The following is a 17,957-nucleotide window of genomic DNA, read 5'->3' on the forward strand; positions in this document are numbered from 1 at the left end:
TTGGGAAGGAACGAGCTGGGACTTCTCTAAATTGACCAAGAGACCCAGTTCCTTGGTCAAATCCAAAGTCCATCTGAGACTCTCCAGACAGCGACGACTTGTGGGGGCTCTTAAAAGCCAGTCGTCTAAATAAAGGGAGGCTCTGATGTCTGCCAAGTGAAGGAATTTCGCAATATTCCTCATCAGTCGCGTAAACACAAGAGGTGCCGTGCTTAGGCCAAAACACAGGGCTTGGAACTGGTACACAACCTCTCCAAAGACGAATCTCAGAAAAGGTTGGGAGTCTGGATGGATGGGAACGTGAAAGTAGGCGTCTTTCAGATCCAATGAGACCATCCAGTCCTCCTGCCTGACCGCTGCTAGGACCGACTTCGTCGTCTCCATTGTGAACGTCTGCTTGGTGACATAAGCATTGAGCGCACTGACGTCCAGCACCGGTCTCCAACCTCCTGTCTTCTTGGCCACCAGGAAGAGACGGTTGTAAAAGCCCGGGGATTGATGGTCCTGGACTATCACCACTGCCTCCTTCTGTAACAGGAGCGACACCTCTTGATGTAACGCTAGCCTCTTGTCCTTCTCCTTGTAGTTGGGAGAGAGGTTGATGGGAGATGTGGTCAGAGGGGGATTGCGGCAGAACGGAATTCTGTAACCCTCCCTTAGCCACTTGACAGACTGAGCGTCTGCACCTCTTCTTTCCCAGGCTTGCCAGAAGGTCTTGAGTCTGGCTCCTACAGCTGTCTGGAGAGGAGGAAAGTCAAAGCTTGCTTTTCGTGGACTTGGCACCTTTCTTGGACTTGCCCCTGTGACTGTCTGCACGGGAACTTCCTCGGCTGGGGGCTCTGCCACGAAAGGGCGGAATGAATCTGGTAGCAGGTGTATCAGCCACCGGGGTGCGGTAAGTTCTCGGCACTGAAGGTACGATTTTAGCCTTACGTGCTGAAGAGGCCATGAGGTCATGCGTATCTTTCTGGATAAGAGCCGCAGCCATCTCCTTGATTAGCTCCTCCGGAAACAGGAACTTGGAGAGAGGAGCAAACAGCAACTGTGACCTCTGGCAAGGGGTGATACCAGTAGATAAGTAGGAGCATAGATGTTCCCTTTTCTTGAGGACTCCTGAGACAAAAATAGAAGCAAGTTCGCCAGAACCATCGCGAATTGCTCTGTCCATACAGGACATGATCAGCATGGCCGAGTCTTTGTCAGAAGGGGCAGTCTTCTTGCTCAAGGCCCCCAGGCACCAGTCGAGGAAATTAAAAATTTCGAAGGCGCGAAAGACTCCCTTCAACAAGTGGTCCAGATCAGAAAAAGTCCAGCAGACCTTAGAGCGTCTCATAGCCGACCTACGGGGAGAGTCAACCAAACTTGAGAAGTCGGCCTGGGCAGAGGCAGGGACCCCCAAGCCTGGTTCCTCTCCCGTGGCATACCAGACGCCCAACTTAGAAGCCAGCTTAGGAGGAGGAAACACAAAAGATGTCCTTCCCAGTTGCTGCTTGGACTGCAACCAATCCCCTAAAACCCTCAAAGCTCTCTTTGATGATCTGGCGAGGACAAGCTTGGTGTAGGCAGACGTAATAGGCTGCATGCCTAGAGAAAACTCGGATGGAGGAGAACGAGGGGTTGCAGAAACGAAGTGTTCAGGGTATAACTCTCTGAACAGAGTCAGGACCTTACGAAAGTCTAAGGAAGGTGGCGACGACTTGTGTTCCTCCACATCAGAAGAAGGATCATCCAGGTGAGCAGCTTCATCCTCAGAAACCTCATCTCCTCAGAGTTGAGAAGCGAGAGGTAACGGTAAAGCGGCATGCTGAATGGCTGAATCCTGTAGAACGGGTGCATGCGCACTTGCGGATCCATCATCACGCCTCTGCTGAAGAGGATGAGGGCTGGCAATGACAAAGTCATGAGGCTGGGATGAAGGAGGTTCTGCGGAGGTCTGAGGAGCAAGCATGGTCAGAAGCGAATGCTGTAAGGCATGAGGCTCATGCTGCATGGTATGCGGTTCATGTTGAATGGGAAGAGGCTCATGCTGCGAAGAATGCGGCTGCTGCATGCGTTGAGGCGGCTGCCTCATAGCATGAGGTTCCTGCCTCAAGGGTTGCGTCTGCCTCAAGGGTTGAGGAGGTTGCTGCGCAGAGAGAGGCTCTTGCCTCAAGGGTTGAGGCGGTTGCCGCATAGCATGAGGTTGCTGCCTCATGGGTGGAGGAGGTTGCCGCAACGCATGAGGCTCCTGCCTCATGGGTAGAGGAGGTTGCCGCATAGCATGAGGCTCCTGCCTCAAGGGTTGAGGAGGTTGCCGCATAGCAAGAGGCTCCTGCCTCAAGGAAAGTGGAGGTTGCTGCATAGCGCTGGTACCTGGCAACTCCCAATGCGGCAGCTCACGCATGGAGGCAGGAGGAGCCTCAACATCATACGTCTGGCAGGGTGGACTGCGCAGAGGTGGAGGAGCGCTCGCAGGAGGAGGTGTGCTAACCTTCTCTGCCTGAAACTCCTGCATCAAAACCGCAAGCTGAGACTGCATTGTCTGCAGCATAGACAACTTGGGATCAACAGAAGTTGGAGCAGAGGCCTGTTGAGGCATCGCCTTACCTCTCTTAGGAGGTGTGCAGCCATCAGATGACTGCGGCGAGTCCGAACTGGCCCAGTGGCTACACCTGGGCCGTTGGACTCGCTCGGCTGGGACCTTACGTTTAAGAGGTCGTGAGACCTGGGTCCAGCGTTTCCTCCTGGAAACTTCTTCCGCAGACGAGGAATTTAAGGGCTCAATCGTCTGGGAGTGGAAGTGACGATCTCTATCAGATACGCCCGCAACCACTGAGGATACAACTGTGCGCCGATCAAGGCCTGCCGAACCCTTTTGCCCTTCGACGTTGCTTCTCCCCTGGGCTTGGGAGCTTGCAAGAGGTCCCGGACTGGGAGGACGACTGGCACGCACAGAAGTATCCTCATGCGCAACACTGACACTGACACTAGGCACAGCACTGGCACTAACACTTCCCACTGCACTTTTCACTTTAAGTTCCTTGACATCTGCCAAGAGAAGATTGTGGTCACTCACTAAAGACTCCACCTTATCACCTAGAGCCTGAATGGCACGTAACATATCCGACATATCAGGCTGAGCACTCGTAATAGGTTCGGGGGTCACCACTACAGGGGAAGGAAAAGGTTGAGGATCATGGGGGGAGGAATAAACCAAAGAGCGAGAAGAACTCCTCCTAACTCTCTCCCTCTCTAACCTAGTCGTATACTTGAGGAATTCATTAAAATCGAATTCCGAAAGCCCAGCACATTCCCCACATCGATCTTCTAACTGACAGGATTTTCCCCTACAGTCGGAACAAACGGTGTGAGGATCAACAGAGGCCTTCGGAAGACGCCTATTACAAGTCCTAACACTACATCGCCTAATTCTAGGAGCTTGAGAGTGGTCGGACATCTTGAATTTAGAGAACAGTCAAGGGGGAATTCCAAAGTAAAGCAAAGATCGTTAACCAATAAATCAATTTAATTCCAAAAGCTATCTAAGCTAAGGGAAAAGCTTCCTGTATAGCGAAGGCTAAATTTTAGAGCAAATACTTCACCAAAACCGTGAACAAAGACTCCAAAATCAACAGCGTATCCATGTAGGTCTTGCCGGCGGCACGACAGAGGAAAAATTGAGGTGGTGTTGACAAGAAGTACTGGAGTACCTGACCACAGATGGCGCTGGTGAGTACACCCCCCTCTTGTATAGCGATCGCTGGCGTATCCCGTCCGTAGATTTCTGTCGGGCAACGGAGTTGACAGCTACATGATTATCGGGTAAGATTAATATTGAAAATAAATGAATTGCAGCAATAAGTAAAGTTAATTTACAGTAAATTATAATGTACATAGTAATAAAGACTTGCTCTTGAATCTGAAAGGGAATTTCAAATTTATTAGTAGGCACTAGTTCTCGAGGAACGTCAGTCTTTAATTAAAACACATCATGCTCTAGGCATGCGGCACTTGTGTGACGACTATGACATTTCACCTGGGATAAGAACAGTTATAAGAAAGCACTAAGTGTTTTCGACATCACTATGTATCGCTCGAGGGTCAACATAGGCACCCGAAGAGTTAGAGTCCCAAGTAACTCGCTGTTCTATGCAGAGTTAGGTGCAGGTTTCATAACACTACCTGCGGCTACCACAAAATGTTTGACTTCGTGCACTTGTTTCGCATAATGTTTGAAGAAAACACGCGAGGACTTCCAGCCTGTGAAGCTTTTAAGGCTTTCGAAGTCCATACTCTGAAAGAAATTCAGAGACGATGCAACTTTTCTAGGATCGTGACCGGCGGGTGTACTGTCGGGATCCGCTCTGCGAATGAAGTAGGTGATTTTCGCTCTTAGTTGTTTCAGTGACAGGTCGCTGCCCGATGTTTCTCCTTTGAAGAGTTGGCCTCCACCAAAGTTCGAAGTCCTGCGAAGATAGACCTTGAGGCTCTCTACTGGGCATAGGGAGGCATCTTCCTTCAGGGGGCATATTCTCCAGGGGCCCCATCTTTTGGTGGGTAATTCGTTTTTGGCGAGAAACGTCGGATCCGGGGAGAGGGTAATGTCTCCTGAATCAGTAAACAGGATATGACCCTCTTCTCTTGACAATGCCACTATTTCGCTGACTCGGGCTCCTGAGGCAAGAGCAAAGAGAAATATAACTTTCTGAGTCAGATCCTTCAGAGGGCATGAATCATTATCCAAGTTGGAGGCGAAATGGAGCACCTTGTCCAATGACCAGGAGATCGGTTTCGGTGGGGGTGCTGGGCGTAGACGAGCGCAGGCTTTCGGCAGTTTATTGAAGATGTCGCTGGACAGATCAATTTGGAAGGCATACAATAGTGGTCTAGTCAAGGCCGATTTGCAAGTTGAAATCGTATTGGCTGCTAATCCCTGTCCATGAAGGTGAATGAAGAAGGACATGCAGAAATCAATTGTGATTTCCTTAGGATTTTTTGTCTTGACGAAAGAGACCCATTTTCTCCAAGATGATTCGTATTGCCATCTTGTGGATTCGGTCTTGTATTCCTCGAGGAAGTCTAGACTTTTCTTCGAGATCCCAAACCTCTTCTTTGCGGCTAGGGAGAGAAAATCATGAGATGAAGGTCCTTGATTTTCGATGATGAAGCGAAGACAGTCGACTTCTGTACTTGTTGGGAGAGAACTGGGCCTGGGAGAGGGATCAGCTTGGGCTGCAGCTCCAGGACCAGGGGGTACCAGTTGCTCCGGGGCCACTTGGGAGCCACTAGGGCCGCTGTCCCTTTGAAGGTTCTCAGCTTGGAGAGGACTTTCAGCAGAAGGTTGGTGGGAGGGAACAGGTAGATCTTGGACCATCTGTTCCAGTCCAGTGACATGGCATCCACTGCTTCTGCCTTGGGGTCCTCGTACGGGGCCACGTACCGAGGAAGTTGATTGTTGTCGCTCGTTGCGAAGAGATCTATCTGAAGTTCTGGGACTTGGTGAGAGATGAAGGAGAATGATCTTGCGTCTAGAGACCATTCCGACTCTATCGGGTTTGTCCGAGATAGAGCATCCGCTGTCACGTTGCGGAATCCTTGTAGGTGAACTGCAGACAGGTGCCATTTCTTCTTCTCTGCCAGACGGAAGATTGGGAGAAGCACCTGATTTATCTGGGGCGATCTTGAGCCTTGGCGATTGAGACATCGAACTACCACCGAGTTGTCTAGGGTTAGACGAATATGGATCGAGGGAGGCGGGGAGAGTTTCTTCAGAGTTAGAAGGACCGCCATGGCCTCCAAGATGTTGATGTGAAACGTCTTGAACAGGGGAGACCATGTGCCTTGAGCCTGTTTTTGGTGGGAGTGACCTCCCCAACCCTCCAGCGAAGCGTCCGTGTGGATGTTGAGTGATGGAGGTGGGTGTTGAAGAGGAATGGACCTTTTCAGGGCCTTTGCTTCCGACCACGGCTTGAGGAGAAGTCGAAGTCTGTTTGGGAGCCGTCTCTTGAGGTCTCTTCGAGCGATGGATGCAGAACGTCTCCAGACTCCCGCGGAATCCTTTAACTGTGCACGAAGCACTGGGTTTGTTACTGAGGCGAACTGTAGAGAGCCTAGAACTCGTTCCTGCTGGCGTCTTGAGATCCGCTTGGATTTCAGTAGTCGCTTGACAGACCCTGCTATTTCCTTCCTTTTCTTCTGGGGAATGGAAAGACAGTGTGACTGAAGGTTCCATTGGATTCCTAACCATTGGAACTTCTGAGCTGGAGAGAGGCGAGATTTCTTCACGTTTATCTTGAATCCCAGGTGTTCTAGGTACTGGGTGACTTTGCTGCAGGATTTTAAACAATCCTCGGGCGATGGAGCCCAGACTAGCCAATCGTCGAGGTAGGCCATCACCTGGACGTCTCGGAGGCGGAGCTGTTGTACTATGGCGTCCGCCAGCTTTGTGAAGATCCGAGGGGCCACATTGAGGCCGAAGGGCATAGCCCTGAAGGCGTAGCTTTTCCTTTGGAGTCGAAATCCTAGGTAGGAGGAAGCGTGATGGTTCATTGGAACGTGCCAGTAGGCATCCGCCAGGTCTATGGAGACCGTGTAAGAACCTCGAGGCAGAAGGGTCCTTATCTGTTGAAGAGTCAGCATCTTGAACTTGTCGTTCGCTATGAACTTGTTGAGGGGGGATAAGTCCAGAATGACTCTGAGTTTGTCGGAGTCTTTCTTGGGGACACAAAACAGTCTCCCTTGGAACCTGGTGGACTTTACCTTCCTTATCACCTTCTTGTTCAAGAGATCTAGGACATATTCTTCCAGAAGGGGGGTTGATTGTTGGAAGAATTGCTGGAAGGTTGGGGGTGGTTGAGTCCAACTCCAGCCTAGACCCTTCTTGACGATGCTGTGTGCCCAGGGATCGAAGGTCCAACGATCCTGGAATTGGCGGAGTCTTCCTCCCACCGGAAGCACTTCATTGCTTCTGGTGTCCCGAGGGCTTACTGCCTCGGCCGCTAGCTCCCTTTCCTCCTCTGCCTCTGGAGGGACGGCGAGACGCGTCTCTGCCTGCACCTCTGCTTGAGCCTCTACCTTTGGGACGAAAGGTAGTCGTCTGTTGCTCAAAAGCAGGGGTGAAAACCGGTGACTGTGACAAGACCGGTTGGGTGACCAGCTGAAAGGTCTGCTGTGGCTGAGCTGCCACTTGGGAAGTAGCGGGTCCCGGAAACTGTCGTCTTGATTGACGTTGCTGGGGTTTCTGTTTGGAAGATTTCCTCTTAGGTTGAGGTCCGTCGTCCTGAGAGGATTTCCTCTTTTTTGACATGCCCCACTTGTGGAGAAGGTTCCTATTCTCCGTGGCGGCTTTGTCGGTGATCTCCTTCACAAGGTCAGAAGGAAAGAGGTGTTTACCCCAGATGTTGGAGGAAATCAGCCTCCGGGGTTCATGTTTCACAGTGGCACCTGCGAACACGAATTCACGACAGGCTCTCCAAGCCTTCATGAAGTGGTACATATCCTTCACCAGGGTTGCCATGTGGGATTTGGCAAGTACCATGTAGTGGTCTGGAACTCTGGTGTTACAGGCCATGATGTCAAGTTGGACCTGGTGGGACATGGATGCTGCGAGCCTCTCCTTCGTATCTTGTTCCCGACGAAGGAGGTGATCGTTGAGTTTCGGGAGGTCTTCATTAAACTGACGTCCGGCGACGTCAGGATCTAGCTTTCCCACCACGAAAGTATGCTGGATGTCCTTCCAGTGTCGAGCGTCGGGGGGAGTCACTATGGAGAAGGGTCTGCACTCCTCCAGTGCAGGGCAGGCTTTTCCCTCTTCCACAGCCTTGAGGCACGCAGCGAAGGCCTTTTCCATGAATGGAAGGACTGCATCCTCGGGTGCGACGTAGGTAGGGTGCTTCTTGCTCAGGGCCGGAAGCTTAGAGCAGGTAAAACCCCTACTTTTAAACGTATTGGCTAGCATAGCCTGGGCCTTCGCGAGATCGAACACTATCTCCTCTTTTGGTTCGGTCTCCTCTTTAGAGGCAGGTTCAGAGCGAAGCCGGACGTAACAGTCCGGGTAGGCCTCGAAGTTTGGGAAGAACTCCACGTCTTCCAGGGGGACCGTGCCGATCTTGTCGCTGACGAAGATCCTGCCGGTCGCGATAACCATATGCTCAGCATACCTCCATGGGTTGGCATGTGAGCAAGCGGGGAGATCCTTAACCGAGATCTTCTTCGGTTCTTTGGAACCTATCATGGACCTGATGAACTCCTGATTTTCTTTCAGCCTGTCGTCCATGATGGCTTTGATCATCCGGAACATCTCTTGGGCGGATGGCATGGGTTCCGGGGTAGCGGAGGTAGACGGGAGAGACACTTCCGTCGGTGTAGGAGTAGGGGCGGTGATGGAAGGAGGAGCGACCTCTTGCTCCGACTCGGTGTATTCCACCTGGTCCTCATCATCTTCAGCACCTTGAGCCATAAGGGTCTTCTCCGTGCCCTCCGAAATATCCGACATGTGTTCGTCATCCTCGGAATCCAGGTGGCACTCGTGCATGGACTGGGCCATGACTACATCTGGTTCCACCGTAATTTGGACAGTGGAGATCAAATCCTTGGGCACCACAGAATCAGGGGAGGCCTTTGGGAACAAAAGGGACCTCATTTCTTCAGTGGCCAGGTACGGTCCGGTGGCATTTTTCTGGAAGCCACGCACCCACCTGCAAGCCGTATGCCCGTAGAAGTGCGGGCGTTTCACAGCGCAGAAGTCGAAGTCACACTTCATCTGCTCCTCCTGTGGAAGAAAGAGAAAATGAGTATGGGGGAGTCATAAGAATGGCTCTTAAACTAAGTTAATATTAATCATTAATTTTAACTTGATAAAGGGTGTGATGCACAGAGGATTGAGATAGTAAAGAAACATACTCCGTGCATCCCGCCCGGCTGGTTACCGTAAGCTTCATCCTTGGATAATCCGAGGTGGCCGAAGGCGCAGGATAGAATTCCAGTAGAAGTCCATAGGGCAATGGAATTCCATGGGAATTGTCAAGGATAAGTTTGGGACTGAGGCCACTCAGTCCCAAATTAGGGGGCTAAAGGATCCCAAAGGGTAACTGCTTCCGGCAACCAGCCGCGCTAAGATACACGCAGCATGCTGGAAACCTGAAGAATGCAAAAAGACAGCATGATTACCAGTAGAACAGTACTAAGGTACTGATCCATTAACGTAAACAGGCCATCTGGTTGCAGTGTAGGGCTATCAGTATTAGATGATAGCTAGTAGAAGGGGGTGCAAGTCGTCTTGACGCCTCCGGAAGGTTCCGGCAGACCTCCGGCACGCCGGAGGCCGCTCCAGCAGAGTTTCTGGCATTAGGACAGACAATATAAGTCAAGAGTAATACCAGGGTGGCGGCCGCCGGCACAGCGGCGGCACGCCGGCAGAGGGAGCGGCGGCTCCGGCAGAGGGAGCGGCGGCTCCGGCAGAGGGAGCGGCGGCTCCGGCAGCCGGAGGTTGCTGGATTGGTGACAGGAACAAGGATGGTTATAGCAGAACCGGGTTGCCGGCAGTGGATGCCGGTACTCCGGGGGCCGGCCGGCGGGCGGACGGCCAAGCAATGAGGAAGGGGGAGAGCCATCGGCTGGAAGCCGGCGGCAGGCGGCAGTCCCCCGGCACACGGAGGACTGGCGGCCATGGGGGTATGGGGTGAGTCACCAAGGTAGGAGGTGGGTATCGCCGACAGTGGAGGCGGCAAGGGACCGGCACCCAGATAGTGAAAGAGACAGAGGGAGGGATGTAAGGGGGTCCAGCCATGGACTCCCAGACATCCCCCCTGAGAGGGTGTACCCATGATAGAGGCTGGCTCTATCACCCAGAAGCAGGGGCCGCAGAGGACCGGGAGCTAGGGTAGCCCAAGGGAGGGCTAGGGGACACCCAAAGGGGGGGGGGGGGGAGACCCCTGCATACAGAACACATCCAGTGGCTAACCCCATAGGATACTATGAAGGGTATATGTACCAGAGCGGACTGTACACAGAAGCTCAAGGTAGCCCTATTACTCCACCCTAAGGAGGAGTTGTAGGACAGGGGACAGATGGGTATAGACTAACCTAAGTATAGGCTAGGCTATACAAGAGATAGGTGGGGAGGGGAGAAGAGAAGAGTCTTCCATGGAAGGGGTTCTGTACCAGAGCGGCCACTAAGGAAGGGAGGACACTCCCTAACCTAAGGTAAGGCAGCCTGACTGAAACGGTGCATGGGTACAGTTTCAGCAAGGAACAGAATGACCCTTCCAAAACCTAACCTAGAGCAGGGATGTACGTCCTGAACTAGGAGGATAGAAGACATATCGCTATCGCAGGAAGTCGTAGACTTAGTCCTAGCAATAAAGGAGAGACTAGCCGTTCTTCACTCTCAGGCGCAACCCTAAGGGGGGTTCATTCCCTTAGGGAGGACATAGAGGCGATAACATACTCTGATAAGAGCTTGATCCCCTTACGTGGTAGGGGGAGCCAAGGCTACACAGAGGGAATGCCCAAGGGGCAGGGGGATGAAGGAAGCATATAGGGGTCCTACATGTAGGTTAGGTTAGGAAGGTACACTAACTAACCTATCCCCTATATGGTCCCTGAAGGCGAAAACACTTGCATCACAGTCAATAGTATTGTAAAATAATGCCACTATCTTCATAAGTAAGCCTAGGATCACTGATAAAATCATGCATGAACACTAATATAGGCGCTCTGCCTGGGGGCTATAGTAGCCAACTGGTATGGGGTCAATCGATGACCGGTAAAAAAGCGTCAAAACACGATATAAAAGTTCCTAGCTATGAAGACTAAATAAACTAATATTATCGATTAGTAAATAAGGGCGGAAGCGTTGTTGTGGCTAACTAAATAAGGCATGCAGAACAACAACGACGCCATAAAATGGCGGGTCCGGTAGAGGCACAGCTCTGCCACAAACAACAATTATCTCGAAAAGTAATATTTACTTTACGGTCAGAGCTTAACTAAACAATACTGGAACCTTGTACTCAACTTTCCCGAAGAAGGCGAGGCCGAAGGTAGCGGACATGATAAAGATGCAAGACGATAAAGTTAGCACAGGGAAAATCCGTCTAAGTAAGGCGAGCTACTGTACAAAGGATGAAGACGGACGTGACGTCATTTAAGCAATGGCGCCCGTTTGTTTACGTCTCGAGTACCAAAAGTAGCCACGGATGAGATTAGCTATGGAACGGCTCCCAGCTATTCTCCGCCTTTACACACCGAAGCATTAACTCTGTTCGGGGTGTAGATAGCTATGTGGCGTGTTAATACATGCGTCCCCTGTTGATATACGATGTCTTTAAAAGGGAAACCTTTAGGATACTCGCTCCAGAAGTTAGAATTCTGTGATAACCTGTGGTTAAATTCTCTGGGAATATCTTAGTAGTTATTTACCCAAGGAAGCTACCAAAAAGGAACCTTCCATCAGGACGCCATGGCTTGAGCCCAAAAATACAAGTGGCAGTCGAGGAGAGTTGAGAATATAAGGCCAAGGGCTGTACCTCCCAAGATTAGGTTAGCTAAGGCCGGAATTTATAGACTATGGTACGAATCTATAAAATTGGCACGAGCATTGTCTAGTAAAATTTTACAGCCACTCGCCAACATTTCTCTACCTCTCTCAACTGACCGGTGTTACGACTATTCCAAGCTATCAATTTTGATGTACGGTAGTAGACTAGGCTACCATAAGACTATAAGACTATGCAAGGAAATAATTTCCGTGATATGGATCACGGAGCTTTTGTAGTTCGTAGCGACAGGCTCCACATCTACAAAGGCACAAGAACACGGACCTAACCCAAGATTCCCCCACCTAACATTACCTACTATCTACCTACTGGGGGGGGGGTTACGGCCTCTACGACAACCCCATAAACTACCGCATTCTTAGCTTACCATCACAACGAACTACATTTACCCTAAGGTCACAGCAAGAAATTTTTGGGTAAAACCGCGCAAGTCGCGTACTTCAGTAAAGCGAAACGGCTCGCCTACGCAGAAACAATTCAACGGGTCTTCAGGACGTCAGGTTAGGGAAAAGGGGTGACCTTTCCCTATGTCGGGTTAGGTTGGGGTACAGAGGAGACAAATACTTTCTCATTTTTTCTCTACCAAACAGGACAATAAGCCAAGGACTATGATAGACAAATTAGATAAAATGATGGTCTTTTTTAAAAGTTTAAGGTGGGCCTACTGTTTTAGAGCTATGCAACGTGGCTATATTTACTTAAATCAGCCACGTGCAAATGACAAATGATCATACCTTTTTTTATTCCCCTAAAAAAAAGATGATCATATCTTTTTTTATTCCCCTAAAAAAAAGATGATCATATCTTTTTTTATTCCCCTAAAAAAAAAGATGATCATATCTTTTTTTATTCCCCTAAAAAAAAGGATGATCATATCTTTTTTTATTCCCCTAAAAAAAAAAAATGATCATATCTTTTTTTATTCCCCTAAAAAAAAGATGATCATATCTTTTTTTATTCCCCTAAAAAAAAAGAGATGATCATATCTTTTTTTATTCCCCAAAAAGATGATCATATCTTTTTTTATTCCCCTAAAAAAAAAGATGATATCTTTTTTTATTCCCCTAAAAAAAAGATGATCATATCTTTTTTTATTCCCCTAAAAAAAAGATGATCATATCTTTTTTTATTCCCCTAAAAAAAAAGATGACTCACAGTCATCCTGTCGTACCCCGTAATTAACTAAGTACCCTTGTTTCTGAATACCCATATGGTAAAGTTTTGGATTCAACCAAATTGGGAAATGTATTATATTAATATATTTTCCTAGTAAAGCACGTGATAACAAAACACTTCTTCTCAATACATTATTGTCGCTAATGCATACTTACAGAGAAAAAAAATATTTCAGGAATTGAAGGTCTTGACTTTTTCTAAGTTTAGTGTATATCTTTCCATGGGCACGCAAGGTAGCTCTTGTTCGTTTGTATGTCTGTTTTCATCTTACTTGGCTCCGCCCCATTGCGTAATGTGACAATATTTACTTGAATGCGCATTTGCTCCTCCCACTAATGTCGCTCCTCCAATCAAAATACTACTGGGTTCTTTTCAAGGGTTATTATTGGACGATTCATTGGTCTCTCAGTCTTGTTTCAAGGATCTGTTTTTCGTGCAATATAACATTGTAAACGATACTATTTTGTTTTTTTCCCTATTTCATTATGGGAGAAACCCGTGATTGTCGTTTGTTTTCGGTTTTCAAAAGTTCCGGTTTCTATATTTTCATCACACGTCATTTTACTGTCATGGATCCTCCGGTACGGTTGTGTGAAATATGTCGTTATTCCTATTTTGATGTGATCGGCCTATTTCATGGGAATTATAATGGAACTCCTGAAGTAGTGAATCGTTTTCTAAGGGAGCATTCCGTATTACCTTTAAGTGTCCAGTGTGGTAAATGTGATTCGCCTTTACATTTTCGTGAGGATAGACATGTGTGGTATTGTACCAAATCTGAATGTATTCCAGTACTTGATGATTCAGAAGAGGGTCAACCACAACCTTCCACATCTTCATCGTCATCTTCCGTTTAAGGTAAGAAGTGATTTAACAAAATATATATATTCAAATTTACCCCTGGTTAAAGGGGGGGTCGCAGGGGGGGCGAAGCTCCCCCCGGTAGGGGTACAGGGCCCCTAGGTTAGGTTAGGTGGGTTTGTTAGGTTCTGTGGTGCCCTGAAAATTACTGTGGCCTTAAGGGGGGGTCGCAGGGGGGGCGAAGCCCCCCCCGGTAGGGGTACAGGGCCCCTAGGTTAGGTTAGGTGGGTTTGTTAGGTTCTGTGGTGCCTTGAAAATTACTGTGGCCATAAGGGGGGGTCGCAGGGGGGGCGAAGCCCCCCCCCGGTAGGGGTACAGGGCCCCTAGGTTAGGTTAGGTGGGTTTGTTAGGTTCTGTGGTGCCCTGAAAATTACTGTGGCCTTAAGGGGGGGTCGCAGGGGGGGCGAAGCCCCCCCCCGGGTAGGATTACAGGGCCCCCAGGTTAGGTTAGGTGGGTTTGTTAGGTTCTGTGGTGCCTTGAAAATTACTTTGGCCATAAGGGGGGGTCGCAGGGGGGGCGAAGCCCCCCCCGGTAGGGGTACAGGGCCCCTAGGTTAGGTTAGGTGGGTTTGTTAGGTTCTGTGGTGCCCTGAAAATTACTGTGGCTTTAAGGGGGGGTCGCTGGGGGGCCCTACCCCCCTCCCCCCGGTAGGCCTAGTTAGGGGTATGGGGGAGGGGTGCTGGAACATTAATTATTCATTTATTGCAAATATCATTCAATGCCCCAACACCCTCCCCCCCCTTCCCCCACCCAAAACCCCGGTTCCCAAAGGGTGTCCCCCATAATTGGTGGGATGAACTAGGGTATACATAGTAAATCTCTAAATCGGTTGGTTTGCAGTCAAAATAAACGTTAAATTCATTGAAACCACACTATTTCTGATGCAACAAATATATTTTTATTGCATTTTTCCAAATTTGGCTGAAACTAAAAATTTACCTTCCCATACAGTCTACTATGCATAAATAACGCTACACGGAATTTCTGAATATTCGCAAATTCTATAATTACGTCAAAGACCCATTCTTTCTCCTTCAATATAACTTACGACAAAAGCCTTCTTGGTTGAGATACATTGACACAACACTTGGTATCGATAACCCGTATCATGGGGCTTAACTTAGCCATGGTTAATGCACTTTCATAAATGGGAAGTTACAGTTAAGCAATAACAACAACAACACCACTTCACGCCAGGAGTCAGGACAACAAGTGACACTCAGCTGAGATGCCTCCACTGTTGCCAACTAGGTTGGCCATAAATGAGCTAGATTGAGGTCTGAAATGCGCCAGAAATGCGCTAGGAAGAGTTTTCTCCATTTATTATTATTATTATTATTATTATTATTATTATTATTATTATTATTATTATATTACTAGCCAAGCTACAACCCTAGTTGGAAAAGAAAGATGCTATAAGCCCAAGGGCTCCAACAGGGAAAAATAGCCCAGTGAGGAAAGAAAATAAGGAAATAAATAAATGATGAGAATAAATTAACAACATATAATTCTAAAAACAGTAACAGCGTCAAACCAGATATGTCCTATATAAACTATTAACAACGTCAAAAACAGATATGTCATTTATAAACTATAAAAAGACTCATGTCAGCCTGGTCGACATAAAAACATTTTCTCCAACTTTGAACTTTTGAAATTCTACTGATTCAACTACCCGATTAGGAAGATCATTCCACAACTTGGTCACAGCTGGAATAAAACTTCTAGAATACTGTGTAGTATAGGCCTACATGAATTTTGGCGATGTTATACTTCAAATAGAAGGTGAACTAACATCAAGGAAGTCAAATTAACAATTTGTAATTATTCCTAATGCTGGATACGGGTTTGTTATACGAATAATACGGCTGGCATACAATGCAATCGGATACAATTATGGCCTTATAGAAGAATTGCTACGCAGGTTCAAACATTAACTATAGACTTGAGGAATATAATTTATCAAAATTTGTAATGAAAATGAACAACAGTGATATATTCTGTAATCTACTATAAATATTACAATAGAGAGAGAGAGAGAGAGAGAGAGAGAGAGAGAGAGAGAGAGAGAGAGAGAGAGAGAGAGAGAGAGAGAGAGAGAGAGAGAGAGAATGTATAGAACAAGTTCAACTTGGGCTATTCAACTTCACTTATAAAGAATTGATTGTACCTTACCCGACACACACACACACACACACACACACACACACACACACATATATATATATATATATATATATATATATATATATATATATATATATATATATATATATATATATATATATATATATATATATACATTTCAGAAATGCACTAAAAATGCATCAAACCAATTAAATTTGTGCTAAAATGCGCTATGCGCAAAATACAAAATCTATGCGCATTTTGTGATGCCAATGCACTAGATCTAGCGCATTTCGCGCTAGATTGACAACACTGGATGCCTTAGGTTGACGGCGTGTTGTCGTTTGATTCTCTTACGTTGTCTTGAGCTTCGACTTCCTTAAATATCCCAAATCGTGTTTCTTTTCATTATTTAAAGCTTTATAGTGATATATTTCAGGAATAAACTATAGAATTATCTATGTTTTATTCCTTTTTATTTTTATTTGCCTTGATATAGTAAAAGTAAATAAATATTTTAAGATATTGAAGTGAGATACCCGAGGTTGATGACGACAATGAACGATCTGCAAGGAAAACGTCGTCATTTTTTTGTGTAAAATATATTGTCGTTCTATTTTTTTTACGTTGTTTTAGACTTTGACTTCATTCAATATCTAAAAAATGTATTTATTTAACTCGTTTGAAATTGGTTAGTAATATATCTTATGAATAAAATATATAATCTATAATTTGTCAATGTTTATCAGCTTTGTCTTAAGCTAACAAATAAATCTTATGATTGAAATGATTTTGGACATTTGTTTATTGGCATAAACATATTATTGTCTTTAGGTTAAAAGGAAGAATAGGTTTTTTTTAAGGACCACTATCAATGCCTCGAAAAGAGATATAGGCTACATATATAAAATTTCAGTACTTAATAATGGTTTCAAGAAAAAAAAAATTTACTAATGCATATCTAGGTGTTAGATCTTAAACTAGGCAGGATCAAGAAATGACAGTCAACGTTGTTTCTTATCTTCATTGCAACTGACGCTGCTGCATCATGCACAGCGGAAGGAAATACAGGTAGCCCGTGACGTAGACAATGACGTCACTTATGTGGGCGGAGCTTAGGCGCTGCAAGCAGCCTCATCTTACATCTCCCTCCCAAAATATTACGAGGGTAATATTTTCAAAACTTATAAATGACAATATCAAAAACAGATATGATAAACAAAATTCTATACTCTCTTAATGTAAAACATCAGACATATAAGGTAAATCATAATCGTAATAATTAATGGTAACGTTCAGATGGGATAGAGAGAGAGAGAGAGAGAGAGAGAGAGAGAGAGAGAGAGAGAGAGAGAGAGAGAGAGAGAGAGAGAGAGAGAGAGATAACAACATCGACAACATTAACGTAACCTCAATGAAACAATAATTACATCAGCATTGTAAGATGTGCACTAAAATTGAGTCGTGAATGTAACACCAACCTAACTTAAAATTTCCTACAAAATATAATTTTGTAAATGAAATCAATGCACGTCTAAGTGCAGTAAAATAAAACAGAATTTTTCATTTTATAAATGCAAGATCAAAGCAGAGATAATTAAACATAATCGTTCATCCAGGCAGGGGCCTCTCTCTTCCTTGGAGGCCGTACCTCTGGCGCTGATGGGGGAAACTTAGGCTCATGACCCACTTCGTCGTCGGTAGGAGTGGCTCCTCTTGTCTCATTGACGGGCAGTTCAGTGACCTTGAGGTGTCTTCTGTTCCTTATGGACGGACGCCCACTACCATCTAGTCTCACGACGTACTGTCTATGAGGTCGTTGCTCGACTATGATTCCCAGCCTGTCCCAGGCCTTGGTCATCTGGTTCTGAATCCTAACGTGAGTGCCTGGCTGTAAGGGCGTTAGCCTCCTGTCGCTGCCGCTTTCGATTATCTTCTCATTTTTCTCTGCTACTTGAAGTTCTCTTTTTCTAATGGATTTTCTCCAATGTTGGTCTATCATATAGTTGTGTTTTGCAGTCGGTACACCATCCCGTAACTGTCTCCCGGTTGCCAGTTGCGCCGGAGATTTATTTATACCTCTTAAAGGCGTGTTCAGGTATTGTAGCATGGCCAATGATACCTTGTCGTTATCGAGGCTTCCAGTCCCACTGATACTTGTTCTAATTATCCTTTTCGCGGACTTAACCGCGGCCTCGGCTCTCCCATTTGACTGCGGATAGTGGGGCGATGATAAGCGTATGTCAACTCTCCAT

The 17,957-nt window shown here is 46.9% G+C and overlaps 1 protein-coding gene across 2 annotated transcripts in view; it reads right to left on the bottom strand.

The window, feature by feature from the left end:
• The window catches only part of LOC137648923 (glucose-6-phosphate exchanger SLC37A2-like), a 115,864-nt gene extending 101,057 nt beyond the window's left edge, over positions 1-14,807 (bottom strand). For both annotated transcript variants that reach the window (XM_068382115.1, XM_068382114.1), the window contains exon 1: positions 14,624-14,807. In XM_068382115.1, coding sequence (XP_068238216.1) covers positions 14,624-14,703 — 80 coding nt within the window. In that variant the 5' untranslated portion in view covers positions 14,704-14,807. The remainder of the gene's footprint in view (positions 1-14,623) is intronic.
• Between the last annotated feature and the right edge of the window lie 3,150 nt (positions 14,808-17,957).

The sequence above is a fragment of the Palaemon carinicauda genome, chromosome 10, assembly GCF_036898095.1.
Source record: "Palaemon carinicauda isolate YSFRI2023 chromosome 10, ASM3689809v2, whole genome shotgun sequence".
Lineage (NCBI taxonomy): Eukaryota > Metazoa > Arthropoda > Malacostraca > Decapoda > Palaemonidae > Palaemon > Palaemon carinicauda.